At 29.9% G+C, this 21128-nt stretch overlaps 1 protein-coding gene across 3 annotated transcripts in view; it reads right to left on the bottom strand.

Annotated features, from left to right (window-relative positions):
- LOC114338660 (dynamin-1-like protein) overlaps positions 1-21128 on the bottom strand; it is a 90208-nt gene that overhangs the window by 38928 nt on the left and 30152 nt on the right. For all 3 annotated transcript variants that reach the window (XM_050658169.1, XM_050658171.1, XM_050658170.1), the window contains exons 4-7: positions 18868-19078; positions 16603-16850; positions 13883-14157; positions 2167-2308 (exon numbers count right to left, since the gene is read on the bottom strand). In XM_050658169.1, coding sequence (XP_050514126.1) covers positions 2167-2308; positions 13883-14157; positions 16603-16850; positions 18868-19078 — 876 coding nt within the window. The remainder of the gene's footprint in view (positions 1-2166; positions 2309-13882; positions 14158-16602; positions 16851-18867; positions 19079-21128) is intronic.

Consider the following 21128-nt stretch of genomic DNA (forward strand, 5'->3'; position numbering starts at 1 on the left):
TTTAAAGTTGCTGTGAAGGTGCTTTTAAAACCATGTTAAAAGACACTTTAAGTGCAGGCAGTTTTATAGCAAACTTAAAAAGGTTTTTTAAGAGAAGACTTTTAAAGACAATTTACCATATTAAATTATTCTTTAAACCCATATACTCCATATAGGCTAACAAATTTTTACATGTTATGATAGGTAGATACGTATTTGTAACCATAAAATAATAAAAAGTGCTTGGTTATTTCGGACTGTCAAGGTAGAAAAACACTTGCGCGCCCAACTTTATTGATAATGTTAACAAAAATAGGTCTAAATAACTCACGCGCCCTAAAATTTCTGAGTTTTGGCGATTAAAAAATAAAAATAATAAAAAAATTTAAATCCGAAAAATATTAATTTGAAAGAAAAATAGTTTTATCTACAATTTTAATGTTTTAATGTTAAAATAAATCGAATTTATGTCTCTAAGTCGCTTATTTATAATTTTTATGAAAGCCTTTTATTGTAATATATCACGGCTTTCAGCATATCCAGAAAGCAATATGGCCGAAATCCAAATAAAACTATTTGGTCTATCGACAGAGAATTGTTAAGATCAAATGGTTTTATTTTATACCTTTCCAAGAGCATATATCCTACATAAAAGCAAGGTATCCTTGGAATTAAAACCGTTTAGTTTTAATGCTGCTGTCAATACTGCCACTCGGTTTTAATGTGAATCTAACCTAAAATCGAGGCGTCGTAGTGCTGTGTGTGTTGTATTTTTACTTTAAAATTACCAGTTTGTTTATATTTTTATTATATTTCTTCCATACTAAATGCACATCCACGTTTTACAACACACTGCACCACTGTTTCGCTCTAAAACAAATGACCGACCATTTTGGACATGAAAGAAGAGGGGATGAGTTTAGTTTTATTGGTTCTAACAAGAAGAATTGTTTAGTCTTGACGATATCCAAATTGATTCAGTTAAGAGCGTTTGGTTTTAATATAGCCTATTAATTGCTTTTAAGAAAGCAACTTTAAAGAAAACTAAAAAAAAAATAGTTTTAAGGTATATGTTTTACTGACATAATAGTCTTGAGATCAAGTAGTTTTAATAATAGGTTTTATTAGCCACATTAGGAGAATCTTTAAAACTGCAATAAAACTAAAAGGTAACAAACTAGAATCTAATAAAACCAAACAGTCCGGAAGTTCTTCATAAAACTGGTTAGTTTTAAAGTGAATTGAGAATACACCATTTTAAAACTACAATAAGACAAATTATCTTTTAAGATTAATTAGTCTTATTTGATACTTTAAAACTAGTGACAAATGCTTAACAGTTTTAAAGTTCTGGCAGTATATCTACAAGGTAACTTTAAAACCATTATCTTCTTATTTACCACAATAAAACCTTTATAAACCTTAAATAAAACTAAAATGTTTTTATTGTGCTACTTGGGATAACCTGAATATTTTTCATTTATCATTACGAAATACATCAACACGACCAATGTACGGTGGCCCCGGCCACCCTAATTTTACCCTGTTAAAATTACCAAAAAAAGATTATGTTGGAGTTGGAATAATAAGCAATAGTTGGATTTTTGCGATACAAAAATATAACGAAAAAAATGCAGTTTTAATAACTGAGATTCAAGCTCTACTACTACTTTGACGTAACATGAAGCTTAATTTATTAGAAAAATTAACATACCACTTCCTGTTCACAAATACAAGGCTAAAACAAACAAAAATACTGGTTCCCTTTGTATCGTATTAATAAACAAACTGGTTTTAACAAATTACAGTACTTACTTCAACTTTTAACTCTTCTATACTTTATTTGTTTGCAACTGGCAGCGCTCATTACAAATGTAAATATTCACTAATCGGCAAACAGCAGGTAAAGTGGTCAAACTAAAATCAATCAGAAAAAAATATCGTCTGCTGTTGAAATGCAGCTTTATTTTTCAAAGAGTCCACCTTGTTTAGACAGAAATAACAACGCAAACCTATGGATTATTAATGCATAACTAGTAATAAAAAAAACCTTATTGGCTTCAACTAAATCCGTACGGCAATGGATTATGGCAGTGACGGTAACCCTTAACCTCTATTTGAAGATTTGCATTTGTAATGACTTGCCAGTTGCAAACGAATAGACTTTAGTAGTAGTTAATGCTATACCTGTATAATCCGTTGCATTTCCTCATGAATCAGTTCCACACAACGCAGCGATGGCTCCTCTAATCGTCTTATCTGTCGTTTAACTAACAACTCGAATGAAACTTCGGGTACAAACAATGCTGGACGTGGTCCATTAGCATTCCTGAAATATAAAAATATCGAATCTTATAAAAGCTTAATGCGACAAGTCACGCAGTTTGTCCGGTTTGTTTCAGAGATAGGGAATATTGAAATTTTTCTTACAAACCAATGATTTAATTGTATGTCAAAAAATACGCAATATCCACCTCTTAAAACCTACCAAATTTTATTTGCATATCTCAACCGGTTTTAGAGCAATACATAAATCGTCAGTTTGTAAGAAAAATTTCAACACCCCGTATCTCGGAAACGAAGCATTCGCGGACATACGTTTATAAAGCAAACTGTTATTATTTTTTCATGTAGAATTACCCCTTAAAGTTTGTCATACTTATTTAAGCTTTAACTACACGCGCTGGAGTATTTTGTATGCAAGATATATGGGTGATTCCATTTCAAATCACTGAAGTTTGGATAAAAAAAATTTTGGACCTCCGATTTTTCTGAAACTTGGTCTATAGCTTCTGCGGGACGTAAAAATAAGATATTTAAGGTCAAAAAATATTCTTATTCTTCTTCTTTTTTTCTTAAAATGTTATTTTATGCGATTTTTGCAGTGATTTGGTGTTTATTTAAGCAAATTTGCATTTTCTATTGTAAAGTATCAATGGAAAAAATAATATTTTAACCCATTAGCGCCCACGGATACCACATGGTATCAAAATCCCTCCCAATATTATTGAGGCTCCACTGGTTGTTTTAGTGGGAATTAGAATATTTTCAGTTTCAAGGTTAGCAGACATGACAGAATTTCATTCTATCTCATTTGTAAGACGATTACTGTATGTTTTATTGGTGTGCAATATTTTTCCTGAACAGTTTTTATTTTCAGTCGAAATTATGGATGTTCGACGGGCGCAAGTATATTTTCGCAGTAGTATTGCATATTTTAGTAAAAGTTTGATATAAACGCTAATGTAAATAGATCAAATATTTGTTTTAAGCATAAATATTTTGAATCAATTTTAATTTGCTTTTGATATGAAGCCCTAAATTAGCGTGATACCATATGGTATCCGTGGGCGTTTAGGAGAAATTGTTTGCCAAAGCGTCAACACCGTTGATTGTTATGTTACAAGAACTAAAGGAACCCAATTTACCATTTTTTAGATAAAAATAACTCGTTTACCGGCCTAAACTTGTTTTCTTTCCTTCGTAATCTAGGATATAGAGCTGTAGGCACGATACGAGAAAATCGTATATCCCGATCATGTACTTTGAATAGCAAAAATTTGTTAAAAAAAGGATCGAAAGAAGTATGAACAAGTGATTGAAACAAATAATAGTATTCCACAAGTTCGTTGGATGGCCAACTCAGTAGTGACAATGTGTTCTACAAATGCTGGTGTCCAACCATTATGACAGGTTCGGAGATATTCTCAAAAAAAAAAGAAACATATTGCTGCCTCATCCTCAGTGAATTGAAGCCTATAATAATAAGATTGGGGAACTGATCTTATGGACCAAGGAGTAGCTTCTTACCGAATTATAGATGGTTTGTAGACGTAGCTATACAGAACGCATGGTATTTATACAGAAAAAAAAATCGTAATACATCAAATCTAGATTTTAGACGGGAAATCGTACAAATTTATTTGAACAAGTATGGTATTGCTCCAAAAAGGGCTAGAAGAACTGCTCTTAACAAGAATATTTTTTCAGATGTACGGTTTGATGCTATAGATCATTTTATATAAGATTTTCTTGTCGAAGAAGACGATGTGCAGTTACAGATTGTAAATCTTTTGGCCGAACAATGTGCCAAAATTGTAACGTGGGATTATGTTTAATTGTTTTGCAGCATTTCATACAAAATGAATAATAGAACATGTTGTAATTTTTATTTACCAACACGTAATTTTAGTTTTAATTTTTGCAATAAAATGAACCTAAACGCCCACTGATACCATATGGTATCAGCATTTTTTTTAACCCCTGTACATAAATTTTACAAAAAAAAAATATGTTTAGTCAGTTTTAACCAACATCTTTAAGATATAAGAATATAAGAATTACCCAAAAATTAAAACAAAATTAATTTGGGCGTTAATGGGTTAATAGAAGGGACTGAAAAATGTCATTATATAGCATTATAACAAGTTATTTTGATTCAACACAAAGTTTTGATCACATTTTATAGTGTAGAAAACGTTAAAATACCGTTTTTTACATTTTCCTTCATTCCCAAAATACATCATAATCAATTTGGCTGAAAATTTGCCCACATATAGCCAAAACATAGGACTTTAAGTGGTTAGAAGCATTTGAATTATATTACAATACCAAAAAAGTTATGTACAATATCATAGTCAAAAATATAGACGTCTACTGTTAGTACAATTAACTCGGAAAATATCGACCTCACGCCAAAAATGTTAAAAAGAAAATATAATAATTGTAAATACGATTTATTTGGAATAATTTCAGTTCCTACCATTTTTGTCGAAAAATAAAATTTTGGGCAGCTCGGCATACAAAGTCAAATGCTATCCCGACTGGACTAATATACTTTTGAGTCTGATATTATTGCATGTAACTTTTTTGGTATTGTAATATAATTCAAATCGTTCTAACCGCTTAAAGTCTTATGTTTTGGCTACATGTGGACAAATTTTTCGACAGTATTTTAACGTTTTCAACACTATAAAATTTGATCAAAACCTTTTTTGAATTAAAATAACTTGTTATAATGACATATGACATTTTTCAAACCCTTCTATTAAAACGTTATCTTTCCATTGATACTTTACGATAGAAAAGGCAAATTTGTTTAAATAAACACCAAATCACTGTAAAATCGCATAAAATAACATTTTGAGAAGAAAAAGATTTTTTGACCTCAAATATCTTATTTTTACGTTCTGCAGAAGCTATACACCAAGCTTCAGAAAAATCAGAGATGCAAAAATTTTTGCCTGAGTGTTTTGACATGGAATGTACCATATGCATTCTACTGCAAACATATTTAAAAATGTAGTTTTTGACCTTGTTTATCTATCACTGGAATGTGCTATACAATTGGTTTTATCTTCGTTATAATCGGCGTTCTGAGAAGATCGTAATTACCAGTTTATTATTTCTTTGTTTCCGGTGGTGTATAAAATACGCCACGATTGTAGTATATAAGCACATCTTTCAATTGTTTTTTTAGTCACTATGGCACAAAATATATTTTTCTTTATAAACAATAATTTTTCTCATGTAAAAAATCACATTTCAAAATTTTTTTTAGTAATTTTATTTTTCAGGGGATCTGATTCCAGTTAGAAATCTCAATTGACTTACTGAGAAGGAACTCCAAGATTCGCTGATGCCGAATAAGGTTTATAACAAAAAAACTAAGTGTATTTTTTCAAAAAAAAAACAGAACCGCTGTTTTTAGGTGTATTCTCTTGTGGTGTATAAAGTACGCCACGCGTGTACTTATGTTATAACTTGATACGCGGGTAGTTAAGGGTTAATAACCAGAGACATGTTAACAATAGACTAGGCTAGTTATATGCCACTCAATGCATCGGGGTGTAACGCCAATTGAGACCGTGCAAGTTCGGCAAAGGGACACCTGGTTTCTACGCTTAGCAACATTTTTCGCACTTTTAATTATATTGGCCAATTATATTAGTCCTGGTTACTGGATAACTGTCAAGGCCATAGTCCAAAAAAATAATAAGAAAAAGTAAGATTCAGGTTATGTTATTAAAACGTAAACAATTGTATGTAGTAAATAAAATTAGTTATTAAACTGTAGTACTGCAAGCAAAATACAATTAATTAAATTTACCTTTATATAATAATTGCATATCATATCAATATTGTGGAGCAATATATAATTTTTCTTCTTCAATGAGAGTAGGTATGAAATATACGTAAATTTGACAATTTCAATTGACAATATGAATTATTTAAGAAAGTTGCAATATTTCTCCGCTATTCACGCACGACCGTTTTTCGTAAAGTACTTGCACACCACGAATATCAAGTACGGTGGTCTAGCTATCTTTGTCTGTCGTACGAGTGTGAGCGTATCTACCAAGAGGTGGGAGTAATGGAACGACAGTGACACAGAGGAGGCAGGCATCATATGTTAGAGAGAGAAAGCTAAGCGCCGATAGAGAGATAGATGGACCACCGACCCGAACTGCTCCACGTTACGCTATTTTTCGGACCTTGCCTAATCTATGTGTATAATATCTTTGTTAACAACACACAGTATTGAATAAAAAACATGGTTAGTTCTTAAAGTACCTAACTTTAAGCGAATAAATAAAAAACTGAATGCTAAAACCTAAGTTGGGTTTTAATTTCAGTATTTTATAAACGCTAGAATATTCCACAGGGTGTTGCGAAGTTTGAAAAAAAAACACAGTTTCATTGGTACACCCGGTATACAATGAAAATGTACCTGTTTAGCATCAATATTATTACAGCGATATTATTAAAGAATAAGGCTACAACATAATAAAAAATGACTTAATCGGACAACAGGTCTAGAAAATTCGAGACATCAAAAATGACCCATTTTTAAGGTGGTGCGTTAATTTTTTGGAGCAGTGTATTTCAAATTTCTTAATAAAACAAAATTCGACTTTTCTTTAAGTTCAAGAAGTAAAATTCTTAAAGAAACTTCAGCATTAAACACAAAAAATCCCATAACTATTCAATTCTATATACAGGGTTGGGCATTAGTGTGACTAAGTACAATTATTACTCGTTTGCCGTAATAGATACGAAAAAAAGTTATTTAGGTAAAATTTGGGATACAGATGGGACCATAATTTAAAAATATTTTTAAATATACAGGGTCACCGTTTTTGACAGGGTAACACAAACCTATGTTTTTTTAAATGGAACACCCCGTATATTTTTACATTTCTGGATTCTCCCCGATGTCTGCTTTCTTAAAATATAGGGTTTTGTAATATTATACGAGGGAGTTTAAAAGATAATTACGATTATTTGTTAATTTCGTGGCAACATTCACAATCTTTAGAATTGTAGTGATTTGACATCAAAATTTATGTTAACATTGAAACGATTTTTTATATAGTCTACTATTGTTAAACATTATTAATATAGCGAAATGTTTAATTTTAGTATATAGGGTTCGTCGAAACTCGGGATGAGTAATAATAATAATAATTACTTCTCATTATGCTCTCATATATAACAATATTATAATAGAATAATTCAATACTAACATAATTACAAATTAATTTTAAGTTAAATATTTTCACATATAAATAAATAGTAAATAAACCAAAAGAAGAAATTCCCTGAAGAACCAGAGGTTGTGCTCAGGGATTACATTATTCAAATATTAAACATTAACAATACAAAAACGCATAACAAATATTAAAAATTAACAATACATAACTCATAACAACTCATAATGCATAACAAATATATTATATATTAGTAGTTATATTATAAATTTAATTAAAGATCGCATTCAAAAATTCAGTTCCAGTGTTCTTAATAAATTTTTTAAAAATGGATTTAATCATGTTGAATGAGTTTATTTTTCTCAAATATATTTTATAAATTTCGGGTAAATAATTAAATATTTTAGGAATATAGTATGTGAAATTATGTTTACCAATTGATTTAAAATTACTAATAATTTTTACATAGTCATGAAGTTTTCTTCTAGTGTCGTAATTATGATCTATTGATTTCAATATTTGTTTATTTTTGTATGTATGCAAAATTATGTTTAATAAATATAATTGTCTAATTTTAAAAACACCAGCTTGCTGATAAAGAAGTTCTGATGAATATAAGCGAGTTTTTTTTAACATTATTTTTAAAAATCTCCTTTGAAGTATTTCGAGTTTAATCAAATGTGAGGAATATGTTCAACCCCATGCTATAATGGCATATCTAAGACGTGATTCTATTAAGGAATAGTATACCATCTTTAAGAAAGATAAATCAAGAATGTTGCTGAGATATCTAAATCTGTATAGTATCATTCTTAAAGTTTTACATACCATATCAATATGTATATCCCATTTCAAGTGACAATCTATATAAACGCCTAAATATTTTATGTATTCTTTCCTATTTATTTTAATGTACGCCTTATTATAGTTTAGATTTAATTCCATGAATTCGGGTAAATTATTTTTATATATTGAAAATGGTATAAAGTAAGTTTTATCTGTATTAACTGTCAGTAGTTTCCTACTTAGCCAATCTAGAACCTTTACAGTTTCTGTTTCTGCCAAAGTTTTAAGTTCATTCCAAGAATTACTAGTGTAAAGTATAACTGTGTCGTCAGCAAAACAAATAATCTTTCCATTTATTTTCATTGCCGCTAGATCATTTATATATATTGAAAACAATAAAGGGCCTAAAACAGTACCTTGAGGCACACCATACTCAATGGTTCTTTCAGTACTAAGTTTGTTATTAATTTTGACAATTTGTAATCTATTTTTTAAATAACTTTGAAATAGTAAATATGGTATTCCTCTTATTCCAAGATCGCTCAAAGCACTTAATAACTGTTGATGACTAACAGTATCAAATGCTTTCGCTAAATCTAAAAATATTGCTAAAGTAGGAGAACCACTGTCCAGCATCTTATATAAATAATCAGTAGCAGATGTTATAGCATCTGAAGTGGAATATCCTTTTTTAAAACCAAATTGGTTTGTAGAAAGCAGGTTAAACTTTTTAAGATATTGATTAACTCGTTCGGCTAATGCCTTTTCAAAGATTTTTGTAAGGCTGGTAATAAGTGATATTGGACGATAATTTTGCACTAATTTTTTATCACCCTTTTTAAATATAGGTATAATTACAGCTTCTTTAAAATTGTCAGGACATGTACCTTGTTCAAATATTATATTTATTAAATTAGTTATCGGATCAACAACATAATGGGAAATTATCTTTAACAGATCAGCAGAAATGTTATCTATGCCAGGAGATTTTTTTGGTTTTAAAGAATGAATAATACACTGAACTTCTGATTTTGTTACGGGTTTTAGAAAAAACGTACTATTACATGTAGTTTTTGGAGGATTAGGTGAAGATGGTATTTTAATATTTTTAGCAAGCTCAGACCCTACATTAGAAAAATAATCATTAAAAATATTGCAAATATTCTGACTATCAGTGATTACCTCATTATTTTGATTTAAAATGGAATTAATTTCATTTTTTGTTTGATTATTATCTAATTTTTTAATAGTGTTCCACAGACCTTTAGAACTGTTTTTATATTTTGTGATTTCTGAATGAAAGTAATTCTTTTTTGCCTCAATAATCAGTTTATTTAATTTATTTTTGTAAATTGTATATTCTTTTTTTAATCTTAGGTCATCTGGCTTGTTCATAAATTTTCTGTATAGTTCATTTTTTTTATTAACTGATTTTATTAAACCATCAGTCATCCAGATATTCCTCTTAATCTCACATCTTTTTTTCTTTATTTCTTTTGTATTTTTATTGATTAAAGAAATGAGTGTATCTGTAAAATTATTTAAGAAATCATTAGGGTTATTAGTATTAGAAAAGTAATCCCAATTTTGAAAACTAAGATCTTTTTTTAAATCATCATAATTAATTATTTTCCTAAATTTAGTTTTGTATTCAATTATATTTTTTTCAAAAGAAAAACTTACAAATGTTGCTTTATGATCAGTCACAGAGAGATCCAGAACAGCTGATAAAGCATTATGGTTGATACAAAACTTACTTTTTATAAAAATGTGGTCTATACAACTACGATAATTCCCCTGTACTCTAGTATTTTTATTTATTATAGATAGAAAATTATGTTCACTCAATATGCTTAAATACTCAGAAGATTCTGGTGTCATGTTTTTGATATTAATATTAATATCGCCCAATAAAATATGATAATTATAAACTGATTTTTTAGTAATCTCTAAATATTTATCTAAATCACTACAAAAATGCTCTTCATCTGTTGATGGTGGTCTGTAAATCACTGTTATTATTGTATTTTTATTATTTTTACCTAATATAGTTATCTCTAATACTTTACATACACTAATGTTTACAATTTTCCACGTAAATTTTAAATTCTTTTTTAAATATACAACGACACCATCATTTTGATTTATATTTCTTTGATTATATAAAATATTATAATTATCTATTTGAAATAAAGATATATCAGAAATAATCCAAGTTTCTGTTAGACATATACAGTCAAAATCGAGTGTCATCTGTTGTATATTTAATCGTAGCTCATCTAGATTTTTATTAAGGCTTCTAATATTTTGATGTAAAATGGTAAAATTTTCATTATATTTATCTTTATAAAAATCTGTAGTTAATTTATTAAAATCTTCAATATGTTTAGGTTTATGAGTAATTATGGGAATATAGTTTACATCACGAATGTATGGATCCATACTATAACAAAAACTAAAAAAAAAAAAAAAAAAAAAAATTTATAGTGAAAACCTGAAAAATAATATTTGTCTTACAAAATTTTAGAATTTATTATTTTGTTTCCTAGTATTAACTCTTTCTTTGGTACCTGAAAAAGAGTTTAGTCTTGATTTTGGCTTTGTTCCTTCCTCGTGTTTATCTTCGTTTTTGTTCTTTTCCAGTCTTAGTAATTCGTTATGTTCTATAATATTTTTCTTTTCTGATTTTTTATTTTTTGATTTACCTTTATTAATATCTGATTCTTTTGTTAGATTTTCAGTTATTTTCTTTTGTGATGAATTTTTGGGTGTAGTTATGGCAAATTGTGAGAGGTGGTCTTCGAAATTTTTTATAGAATTGATTATTGTTGGTGTTTCTGTTGCATTGTGTTTAGGTTTTTCTGATCCAATATCATCTTTATTTTCATTCTTTTCTATATTTTTCAAGTCTTTTGCCGAATATTTTTCATTATTTATGATTAAATGTTTACCACTAATTTTAGCATAAATTTTCTTTTCTCTTGCTAGTTTAAGATGTGTATTAAGAATTTTTTGATCTTGTCTATCCTCGTAGCATAGGTCGTGATTTATATAAATATTGGTATTGCGTAATTTACTACAGTTTTTTAATATTATATTTTTCTTGAGATAAGATAGAAATTCAACTTTTACTGAATTTTTAGTCCCAATTGTTGTTTGATAAATATTGTTTATTTCATAAATTGACACTTCAACTTTAAGCACCTCATTAAACAAGTTAAGTATTTCTGCAATTATATCTCCTAAGTTTTGTAAATTCTCCTAAATTTATACTTTCTAAGTTTTCTTAAATGGAATACCCTGTATTTTAGTATTGCAATGAAATGCTAGTTTATGGTACTTTTTATTTCTTAAGCATTCCCTATACCTAACTTTATATAAAATTTTATACAACCATGTTAATTTTTAAAATTAAAGCTCTAAAAAAAAAGAATAAAAAAACAATAAAATAAAAAGTTACTAAGAAGGTCTAAACCTCCGAGAGGTTGAATCGGGTTTAGGTCTTAGCGTAGTAAAAAAATAAAAAATAAAAAAACAGAGTAAAAAAAACTTAGTAGTAGTAATAGTTTTAAATTTAGATACTAAGCAGATATTTTGTAAAAGAGAGAATTCAAAACACATTGACTGGCCAGTTGGTTGCTTAAACCAGTGCTAATAAAACATACACGCACACCTATACCTAACTGGTTTATTTTGTGAGTTATTCGTAATTCTTTAAGCCAAACATTAATTGCAACCAAAATTACGCGAAATTTTATTAGGTGGCCGTGAGAATATTCGATCAAAAATAATTTTTCGAAAAAAAATACATAAAAACCTAGATTTATTCTTAATTTATTAATATTGGATGAGATATCAAAATACCTACGTAGTTAAGGTCGTTAGTGTGTAAAAATTAATAAACACTTACAATATTCTAGCTAGTTGGCTATGACACTAAATTTGCTAAAACATTTGACCTTATACTACCTATTTTTATAGTTACAGTTATTTTGTTGCCATTACTAATATGAATTTTTGTAATGAGGAACTGATAATACGGCTTTTGTGCTAGGAGAGTATAACAGAATGTGTTACTAGCAATAAGAATCTTTCATCAGCTATTCTCTGATAGACATCAATCAAGAAGAGAAACTTTTGAAGGTAGGTATACTCAAACGGTTTCAACAGACTGGACACTTAGATAATGAGAACGGTCGTATTAATATGCAAATTCTTAGTGACAATAAGGATTACATTTAATTAATTTTATTCTTTACAAAAGTTTTTTTATCAGATTTCTCGTAATCTAAATGTCCAGCCCTTTGAAACTATTCTAGTAAACTTTCATAAGTTTTTTTTCTTGATTGTCGTCTATCAGGGAATTGCTGATGATAAATTCTTATTGCTAGTAGCACATTTTTTGTTATAAACTCCTAGCACAACAACCATATTAATCAGTTCCTCATTAGAAAAATTCATATTAGTAATGGTAACAAACCAACTGGAACTATTAAAATAGTATAAAGTCAAATGTTTTAGCAAATAAAGAGTCATATCCAACTATGTAGAATATTGTAGCTGTTTATTAATATTTTACGCACTAACAATCTTAACTATGTAGGTATTTTGATATCTCAACCAATATTAATAAATTAAGGATCATCATCATCATCATCATCATTCTCTTTGCCTTATCCCTATGCGGGGTCGGCTTCCCTAATTGCATTTCCCCACACAATTCTATCTTGGGCCATATCAATGTTAATCCCCTTTACCAACATGTCCTGCCTTATCGTCTCCCCCCAGGTCTTCTTTGGTCTTCCTCTCCTACTCCTTCCAGGAATCTGCACTTCAGCTAGGCTTCGTATTGGGTGATTAACGTCTCGACGTTGAACATGACCAAACCATCTTAACCTATGCGCTTTCCTTTTGGCATCAATGCTAAGGATCAATCTAGATTAAAATTTCTTTTTTTTCGAAAAATTATTTTTGATTGAGTACGGCCACCTAATCAAACTTTACGTAATTTTGGTTGCAATTAATGTTTGGCTTAAAGATTCACGAATGACTCACAAAATAAAGCAGATAGGTATAGGGAATACTTGAGAAATAAAAAAGTACCATAAAATATCCTTTCATTACAATACTAAAATACAGTGTGCTCCATTTAAGAAAACTCAAAAAATACTCATTCCGAGTTTCGACCAACCCTGTATACTAAAATTAAACACTTCGCTATATTAATAATCCTTAACGATAGTAGACTATATTAACAATCGTTTGAATGGTAACAGAAATTTTGATGTCAAATCACTACAATTCTACAGGGTGTGAATGATGTTACGAAATTAACAAAAAAACGTAATTATCTTTTAAACTACCTCGTATATTACAAACCCCTATATTTTAAGAAAGAAGACATCGATGATTTTCCAAAAATGTAAAAATATACAGAGTGTTCCATTTAAAAAAACATGTTTGTGATACCCTGTCAAAAGGGGTGGCACTGTATATTTAAAAATATTTTTAAATTATGGTCCTATCCATGCTCCAAATTTTATCTCCATAACTTTTTTTCATATCTCTTACGATGAACGAGTAATTGGACTTTGTCACACTAATGCCCCACCCTGTATAAACTTTACCTTATTGCCGTCAAGATATCCATTTTCGTAAGTCCTGCCAATGGATGTATTGAGTCTAAAGTTCTTCCAAAAGTTTCATGAAATATGTAACATATTCTGGCACCACCACATAGTTCAGTCGTCTCTATATTTCTAGCAGTTCCTTCTATGGTCGAACAATACGCAGATGCGAATTTTGTGATAATTTGTAGCAAGGTTTTGCTTTTGTCGGATATATCCTCTCCATAGGAACTTAACAAAGATTGATATTGAGACATCATAAGATTGACTCTTGTCTAAAAATATAAATTTTATAAAAAAATACAATTGAAAAATTGAAAGATAATTAGACTAACTTATTTCTTAAAAAAATAATTATCGTTGCAAGACAAACACATGAAATCCCTCACAGAGGGAAAACACAAAGTTTTTACATACAATACAGTTATGCCAGCGCTTTCGGTTTTTTTCTCTGGCATAAGTAACACCAACATTGCCAACCTTGTCCCGTAGCTCTGTTAGTTCTAGGTGGAACATCAGAAACGTCCAATTAAGGATATGCAATTTTCATCATTTAACGAAACTGAGAGTGTCTATTATCATTTGTGTTTTGATATCTGTAGATAACATTTTCTTTCAGCAATTTCCATCCGAAGTCTAATAAAAAACTTCCGTCTTGCATCCAAATGTTTCCCATCGTAATTTAGATTTTTTATTTTCCAAATTTTGAAAGATGTCCATTAAAAATCTTAGCTCTTCTTCATCTATAATAATATTATGGCAAAGGTTAACGACATTTGCACCCCACAGTCACTTTCCAAAACAAAAACGTAAACGTAATGAGTTTTAAATGCTCCAATAGGTGGAATCCGTTTAGAATTGAATTTAATGCGAATAAAAAAATGGATAAAAATAAAAAAAATATATACGAGTTCATATGACGTCATTATTATATTTGGAGAGATTGTAAATGGTAACTGATGTGTCATAATATTGGAGGTAAATATAATGTCAAATTATTGTTTTCAAAAAATTATATTTTATTTATTTAGTTTATATTTCACCGACAGTTTATTTTTTAACCTTTCCCTTCCCTGTCCTTGATTGGTCGATTAGGTTCGGAATAGTTTTGTTGTATGGTAGGTTTATTTGGGCGTTAATTTTAAGAAATGTTGCTGCCTAAATGGACACTGCTCCGAAAGGCCATAAAAGAAGAAGAAAAAATAGACAAACAAAAATCGTACATTATCTTCTATACTACAACATGACCTTGACACTTATATTACAGATAGTTATCTTTGTTCCACACCCCCAAAGAAAAAGAGCAACAGTGTAGCCGGTAACAGTTTTCCCGGCTACACTATTGATATACACATATGTTTTTTATTCGGCAACAGCGCTTTCCTGCTAAACCTAACGGTAGCAAAAAACTAATATACAGGGTGCCCCAGACTAATTTAGCCAGGCTATATCTCTTAAACGAATAGAGATTTTTGAATGGGACAAAAACTGATCTATTCTATTTTTAATATACTTTAATATGGCGTAGAAAAAAATCATCCCCTAAATATTAATCCCTTAGTTACAACCCTTAACTTTATTTTTTTAATAGCACCCTGTATATTTTTTTATAGTTTTGGATGTGGTATTCTATGGTCTATTCAACAGATTTTTTAAAAACAAAATCGGTTTGTAATTAATCAAGAAAATATCAGTTAATTTTTGTTTTTGTTATGTCTCCCAGACTCATTTATCCAGGCTATATCTCTTAAAAAAATAGAAATTTTTGAATGGAACAAAAACTTATATATTCCATTTATAATACACTTTAATATGGCGTAGAAAAAATCATCCCCTAAATATTCATCCCTTAGTTACAACCCCTAACTTTAATTTTTAATAACTATACCATAATTTTTTTTTGTTTTATGGCATAGACTTGGGTGTCAATTAGCCAGTCACAACTTTTTTGTTTTCTATTCATACATAAAGAAGGCAATGAGGTCCTTAGAGTTCCATAGCAAACTCTTCCACAGCTCTCTACTCAGTTCAAAAGCTGTAGTTGGCCGCTATGGACTATCCAAGTTGCTCACCACATTTTTCCATTATACATCTTCTTCTTTTTTCATGTGTACATAATACATACTATACCATAATTAACAAAAATAAAAAATAAACTGATATTTTCTTGATTATTTACCAACCGATTTTATTTTTAAAAAATCTGTTGAATAGACCATAGAAGACCACATCCAAAACTATAAAAAAATATACAGGGTGCTATTAAAAAAAATAAAGTTTGTAACTAAGGGCTGAATATTTAGGGGATGATTTTTTCTACGCCATAATAAAGTAAATTACAAATGGAATAGATCAGTTTTTGTCCCATTCAAAAATATCTATTCGTTTAAGAGATATAGCCTGGCTAAATTAGTCTGGGACACCCTGTATGAGGAAAAATGTGTTTGTCGTCAAGTTTGTACTGGTGGGTTATGATGTCATTAAATCTATGACGCAACGGTGTAACCAGGATGATCCTAGGGAGGGTGGGGGGGGGGGGGTTTCAACTACTGGAGGGTTTCTGGGGGGTATAGAATTAAGTAGGTGTTAAGCGTATAGGGCTCAAAGTACATCCCAAATGAGGGGGTTATAACCCCCTGGTTATGCCAGTGCTATGACGTACATTCCTAATTGTTTGACTTTTAGTTTACAATAATTATTGACTAAATAAAAAGAGATACCTTTAAATCCGGTAAACAGTCTCGTATATGATGCATCAACAATCTGTTTAATGTCTTAGCTAAATATGGCGTCCCATTCCTACCAGCCAAAGTGGGATATTTACTCTGCAAATAGGTAGCTTCATCTTTTAAAGAATCCTTAATGGATTTGTTGTTCATAATATCCTGTTGAGATCTATTGACCACTCCAATAATTCCTAATTTTACTGGTATAACCCTACCACATAGGATGTCTATAGCATCAGTTCCTGAAACAATATTGTATTATATCATATATGTGGATACATACAGGGTGTTTCAAATAAAAGGTAACACCGTCCATAGGATAGATAAAAAACTGAAAAATAATTGGGGTTTACTTAGTAAAAAACATTTGTAACGTCATCCGTTTTCAAGATACAGAGCGTCAAAGAAAAAAAAAATACACCCTGTATATGAGATCTTCTGAGCAAAACGTCATTAAATACTTCTTCTTGATGTGCCTATCCGTGACGAATGATGGTGATCATCATGGCATTCTTTATTTTATCTGCTGCAACGCGAAAAAGCTGCACAGATGTTGTGTTGAACCAGGTTCTAATGTTCTTTAACCAGGATGTTCTTCTACCTGGACCTCGCTTTCCAAATATTTTTCCTTGCAGGATGGCTTGCACGAGGGCATATCTGGATTCATTTCGCATAATGTGTCCAAAGTATTTCAACTTTCGAGATTTGATGGTGGTTAGTACCTCTCGGTTCTTCCCCATTCTTCTAGGGACCTGCTCATTTGTGACCCGGGCAAGCCACGGGATTTTAAGAATTCTTCGATATAGCCACATCTAAAATGCTTCCAATTTTTCCAATTTATTATTTATTATTATTATCATTAAATACAACACATGAAAATAAAAACAGAAATAGGAAATAAAAATTCTTAAACACTAAACAGCAAAATTAACCTTAGCACCCAGCACCCAGCACCCAAATTAACCCAGCACCTTAAAAATGGGACGTTTTTGATGTCTTGTATTTCCTAAACCTGTTGTCCGATTTAAGTGATTTTTTAATATGTTATAGCCTTATTCTTTAACAATATTGCTGTAATAATATTGTTGCTAGATAGGTAAATTGTCACTGTATACCGGGTGTACCAATGTGACTGTGTTTTTTTCTTAAAGTTCACAACACCCCGTGGACAATTCTAGCATTTACAAAATACTGAAATTACAACCCATCTATAGCCTCAGGTTTTCTAAACATTTTATTTTTTTTATTAATTTGCTTATATTGGAAAATAAAAAAGTTAGGTACCTACTTTCACAACTAGCCATGTTTTTCGTCAATAAATCGTTATCCTTATAATAAATTTACGTCAATAAATCCTCTGCTTATTTTAATAAACAAGCCTAAAGTAAGCTATGATAAATTATCAATTTGATAAATGTCAAATTGTTAATAGTCAAAAAATGTCTGGTTTGTTGTAAAATTAGTACATTTAGAAGTCAGTAATTTTGTTTTGTTGTTTGGTGGAAATGGAACACGCTACAATGAATTTGACCAGCGATGAGTGTGTTCAAGCAGTGACCTTGCATAGCGAAGAACTTAGCTACCATGCTACCGGCTCTTTATATTAGTAACAATTTTTTGTTACTGCACGATACTGCAATACCTCACGTTGCACGAACTGTAACCGAAAATTTATAACAGGTAAATTTTCGGACTTTTGTATCGGCCACCGCATAGTCCAGATCTTAACCCCAATCGAATATTTGTGGGACATAATTGGCAGAAGACTACGACAGCGTTTGCCACCTCCTAGAACCTTACAAGAGGTAGAAACAGTAGCTCTTAAGATTTGGAACGATCAAGACCAAATAGCAAACCTCATTTGTGATATAACAGGACATATATCTCTTTTATTATAGAACATAAGTGAATGAATAAAAAAACAAAATGTTAAGAAAGGCTAAGGCTACAATTAAGTTTTAATTTCAACATTTTATAAATGTTGGAATATTCCACAGGGTGTTCCGAACTTTTAGAAAAAACTCAGTATAATTGGTACAACCGGTATACAATGACAACTTACCTGTCTAACAACAATATTATTAGAGGGATATTGTTAAAAAATAAAGCTATAACATATTAAAAAAATCACTCTATTCGGATAAGAGGTTTAGGAAATTGGAGACATTAAAAAAATCTCCCATTTTTAAGGTGGTGCGATAATTTTGCTGCTTAGTGTAGATAACTACCCAAAAAGCTAAAATTAGAAAAATTATTTACCTGCATCCATAAGATCTAATTTTGTTACAACAGCCAGTGTCCTTCTGCCATCAATATCTACATCTTTGGCTATAGCTAAACTTTCAGATGTGGCCATATCAGTATTTGCGGTAACTACAGCTAAAATAATAGAATTAGGATTTGCAATATATTTCAACACCAACTCCCTTATTTGTTGCTCTATATCTGGCGGTTGATCCCCTACAGGCACCTAAAAATGAAATTATTAAATTAAAAATATAAAATGTTTTTCTGTTATGATGCTATTTTCGAAAAAACTATACACTGTTTTTAACCTACGAGGAGTAATTAAAATTTACCGCGCCGTAATGCTTGTTTGTAATTGGTACAACCACATAGCCTGATTAGAGAACGCAAAATTTTATGAAAACCTCCAAAAAAATAAAAGAAGGATGAAAATTTGGGAATAGGTAGTTGAAATTGTTTATTATTATATAAGAAAAAGTTTACAATTCTACATCCCCTCCATTTTACAAAAATTGGAAAATACGGGGTGAAAAATTTTTTCTCGGGAGTGAAAAAATATACGTTCAATTAAGTCCGGAATTGGATAAAATGACTAATTCTAAGTAACTTTTGTTCTATAGAGTTTTTTTACTAAGTCAATACTTTTCGAGTTATTTGCGAGTGAATGTGTTCATTTTTAACCAAAAAAATGTTTTTGGACGGTTTTTCGGAGATAACTTAAAAAGTAAGTATTTTAGAAAAAAATATTTTTAGTAAAAATATAGCTTATAAAAAATTGAAAAAAATGGTGTATGCGCGAGGTCTGCAGACCCAGTAGAAGCAGAGTTGCAGCTAATGAAATGTAGGTTCTTCTTCGTCAAATTCCAAATCGAATATTTCAATGTGAAATAACCAAAAAACGGAGAACTTTTCGGGAAAAATTCATTACAACTTTTTTAAAGTGTTTAAAAAAAGGTTTATTTTTGTTAAAAAAAAACATCTATCATTAAAAGTAAGTGAGTTACGCTCAAAATATTGTTGGTCCCTTTTATTTTTTGGTAAAAAAATGGCGAAAATCACCCCTTAATTAGCTTCTAAAATAAAATTAATCGTTACCGCTTTACAAGTTACTTTACTTATGTATTGTTTATATTATCTGTAAGTTTCATTGGTTCAAAGTGCTTAGTTTTGAAAAAAATGGGTTTAAAATAAAACTTTTCTTTTAATTTTGAAAAAAATCGTAATTGTTTATGGAATTAACTTAAAAACAATTAGGAATATCAAAAATCTCAAAGAGTAATAAAATGTACGTTTTGCTTTTCTGAATATTTTTGATTTTTTGTTTTCTTGTTAGACAAAAATTGGTTATGCTATGGCTGTTCAAAATTTGTCTAAACACGTGATTAGTTACTCGTTCAAGCCATTTTAACTACAGCTTTTACAAAACGAAGCACTTTGAACCGATGAAACTTACAGATCATTATAAATAATACATAGACAAAGTAACTTGTGAAGTGGTAATGTTAAAATTTATATGTGATGCTAATTAGGGGGTGATTTTCGCGATTTTTTTACCAAAAAATAAAAGGGAGCAACAATATTTTGAGCGTAATTCACTTATTTTTAATATTACAAGTTTTTTAAAAAACAAAAATAAACCTTTTTTTAAACACTTTAAAAAAGTTAAAATGAATTTTCCCCTAAAGTGCTCCGTTTTTGGGTTATTTCACATTGAAATACAGTGGAACCTGCTTAATTCGAACTTCCATAATTCGAAATCTTCTTTAATTCGAATTTTTATTCTGGTCCCTAGCATTTCCTGTATAAGTAATGGTAAAAAGTCGTGAATAATTCGAATTATATTTTGGATAATTCGAACTTTTCTGCTATCTTTTCTGAATATCTTAGAATCTTTTGTCATTACTGAGAAGCTAAACTCTACAAAGCAGCTAAAAATTTCGGATCTCTTAGAAGAACCTACTTTTCATTAGCTGCAACTCTGTTTCTACTGGGTCTACAGACCTCATGTATACACCATTTTTTTCAATTTTTTATGGACTATATTTTTGCTAAGAATATTTTCTTCGATAAAATACTTACTTTTTGAGTTATCTCTGAAAAACCGTCCAAAAACATGTTTTATTTTGTTAAACATGAACATATTCACTCGCAAATAACTCGAAAAGTATTGACTTAGTGAAAAACTCTATAGAAGAAAAGTTGTTTAGAATTAGTCATTTTATCGAATTTCGGTCTTATTTAGAATGTATTTTTTTCATCTTCGAGAGGGGGGA

Source organism: Diabrotica virgifera, chromosome 8 (genome assembly GCF_917563875.1).
Source record: "Diabrotica virgifera virgifera chromosome 8, PGI_DIABVI_V3a".
In the NCBI taxonomy this organism is placed as follows: Eukaryota; Metazoa; Arthropoda; class Insecta; order Coleoptera; family Chrysomelidae; genus Diabrotica; species Diabrotica virgifera.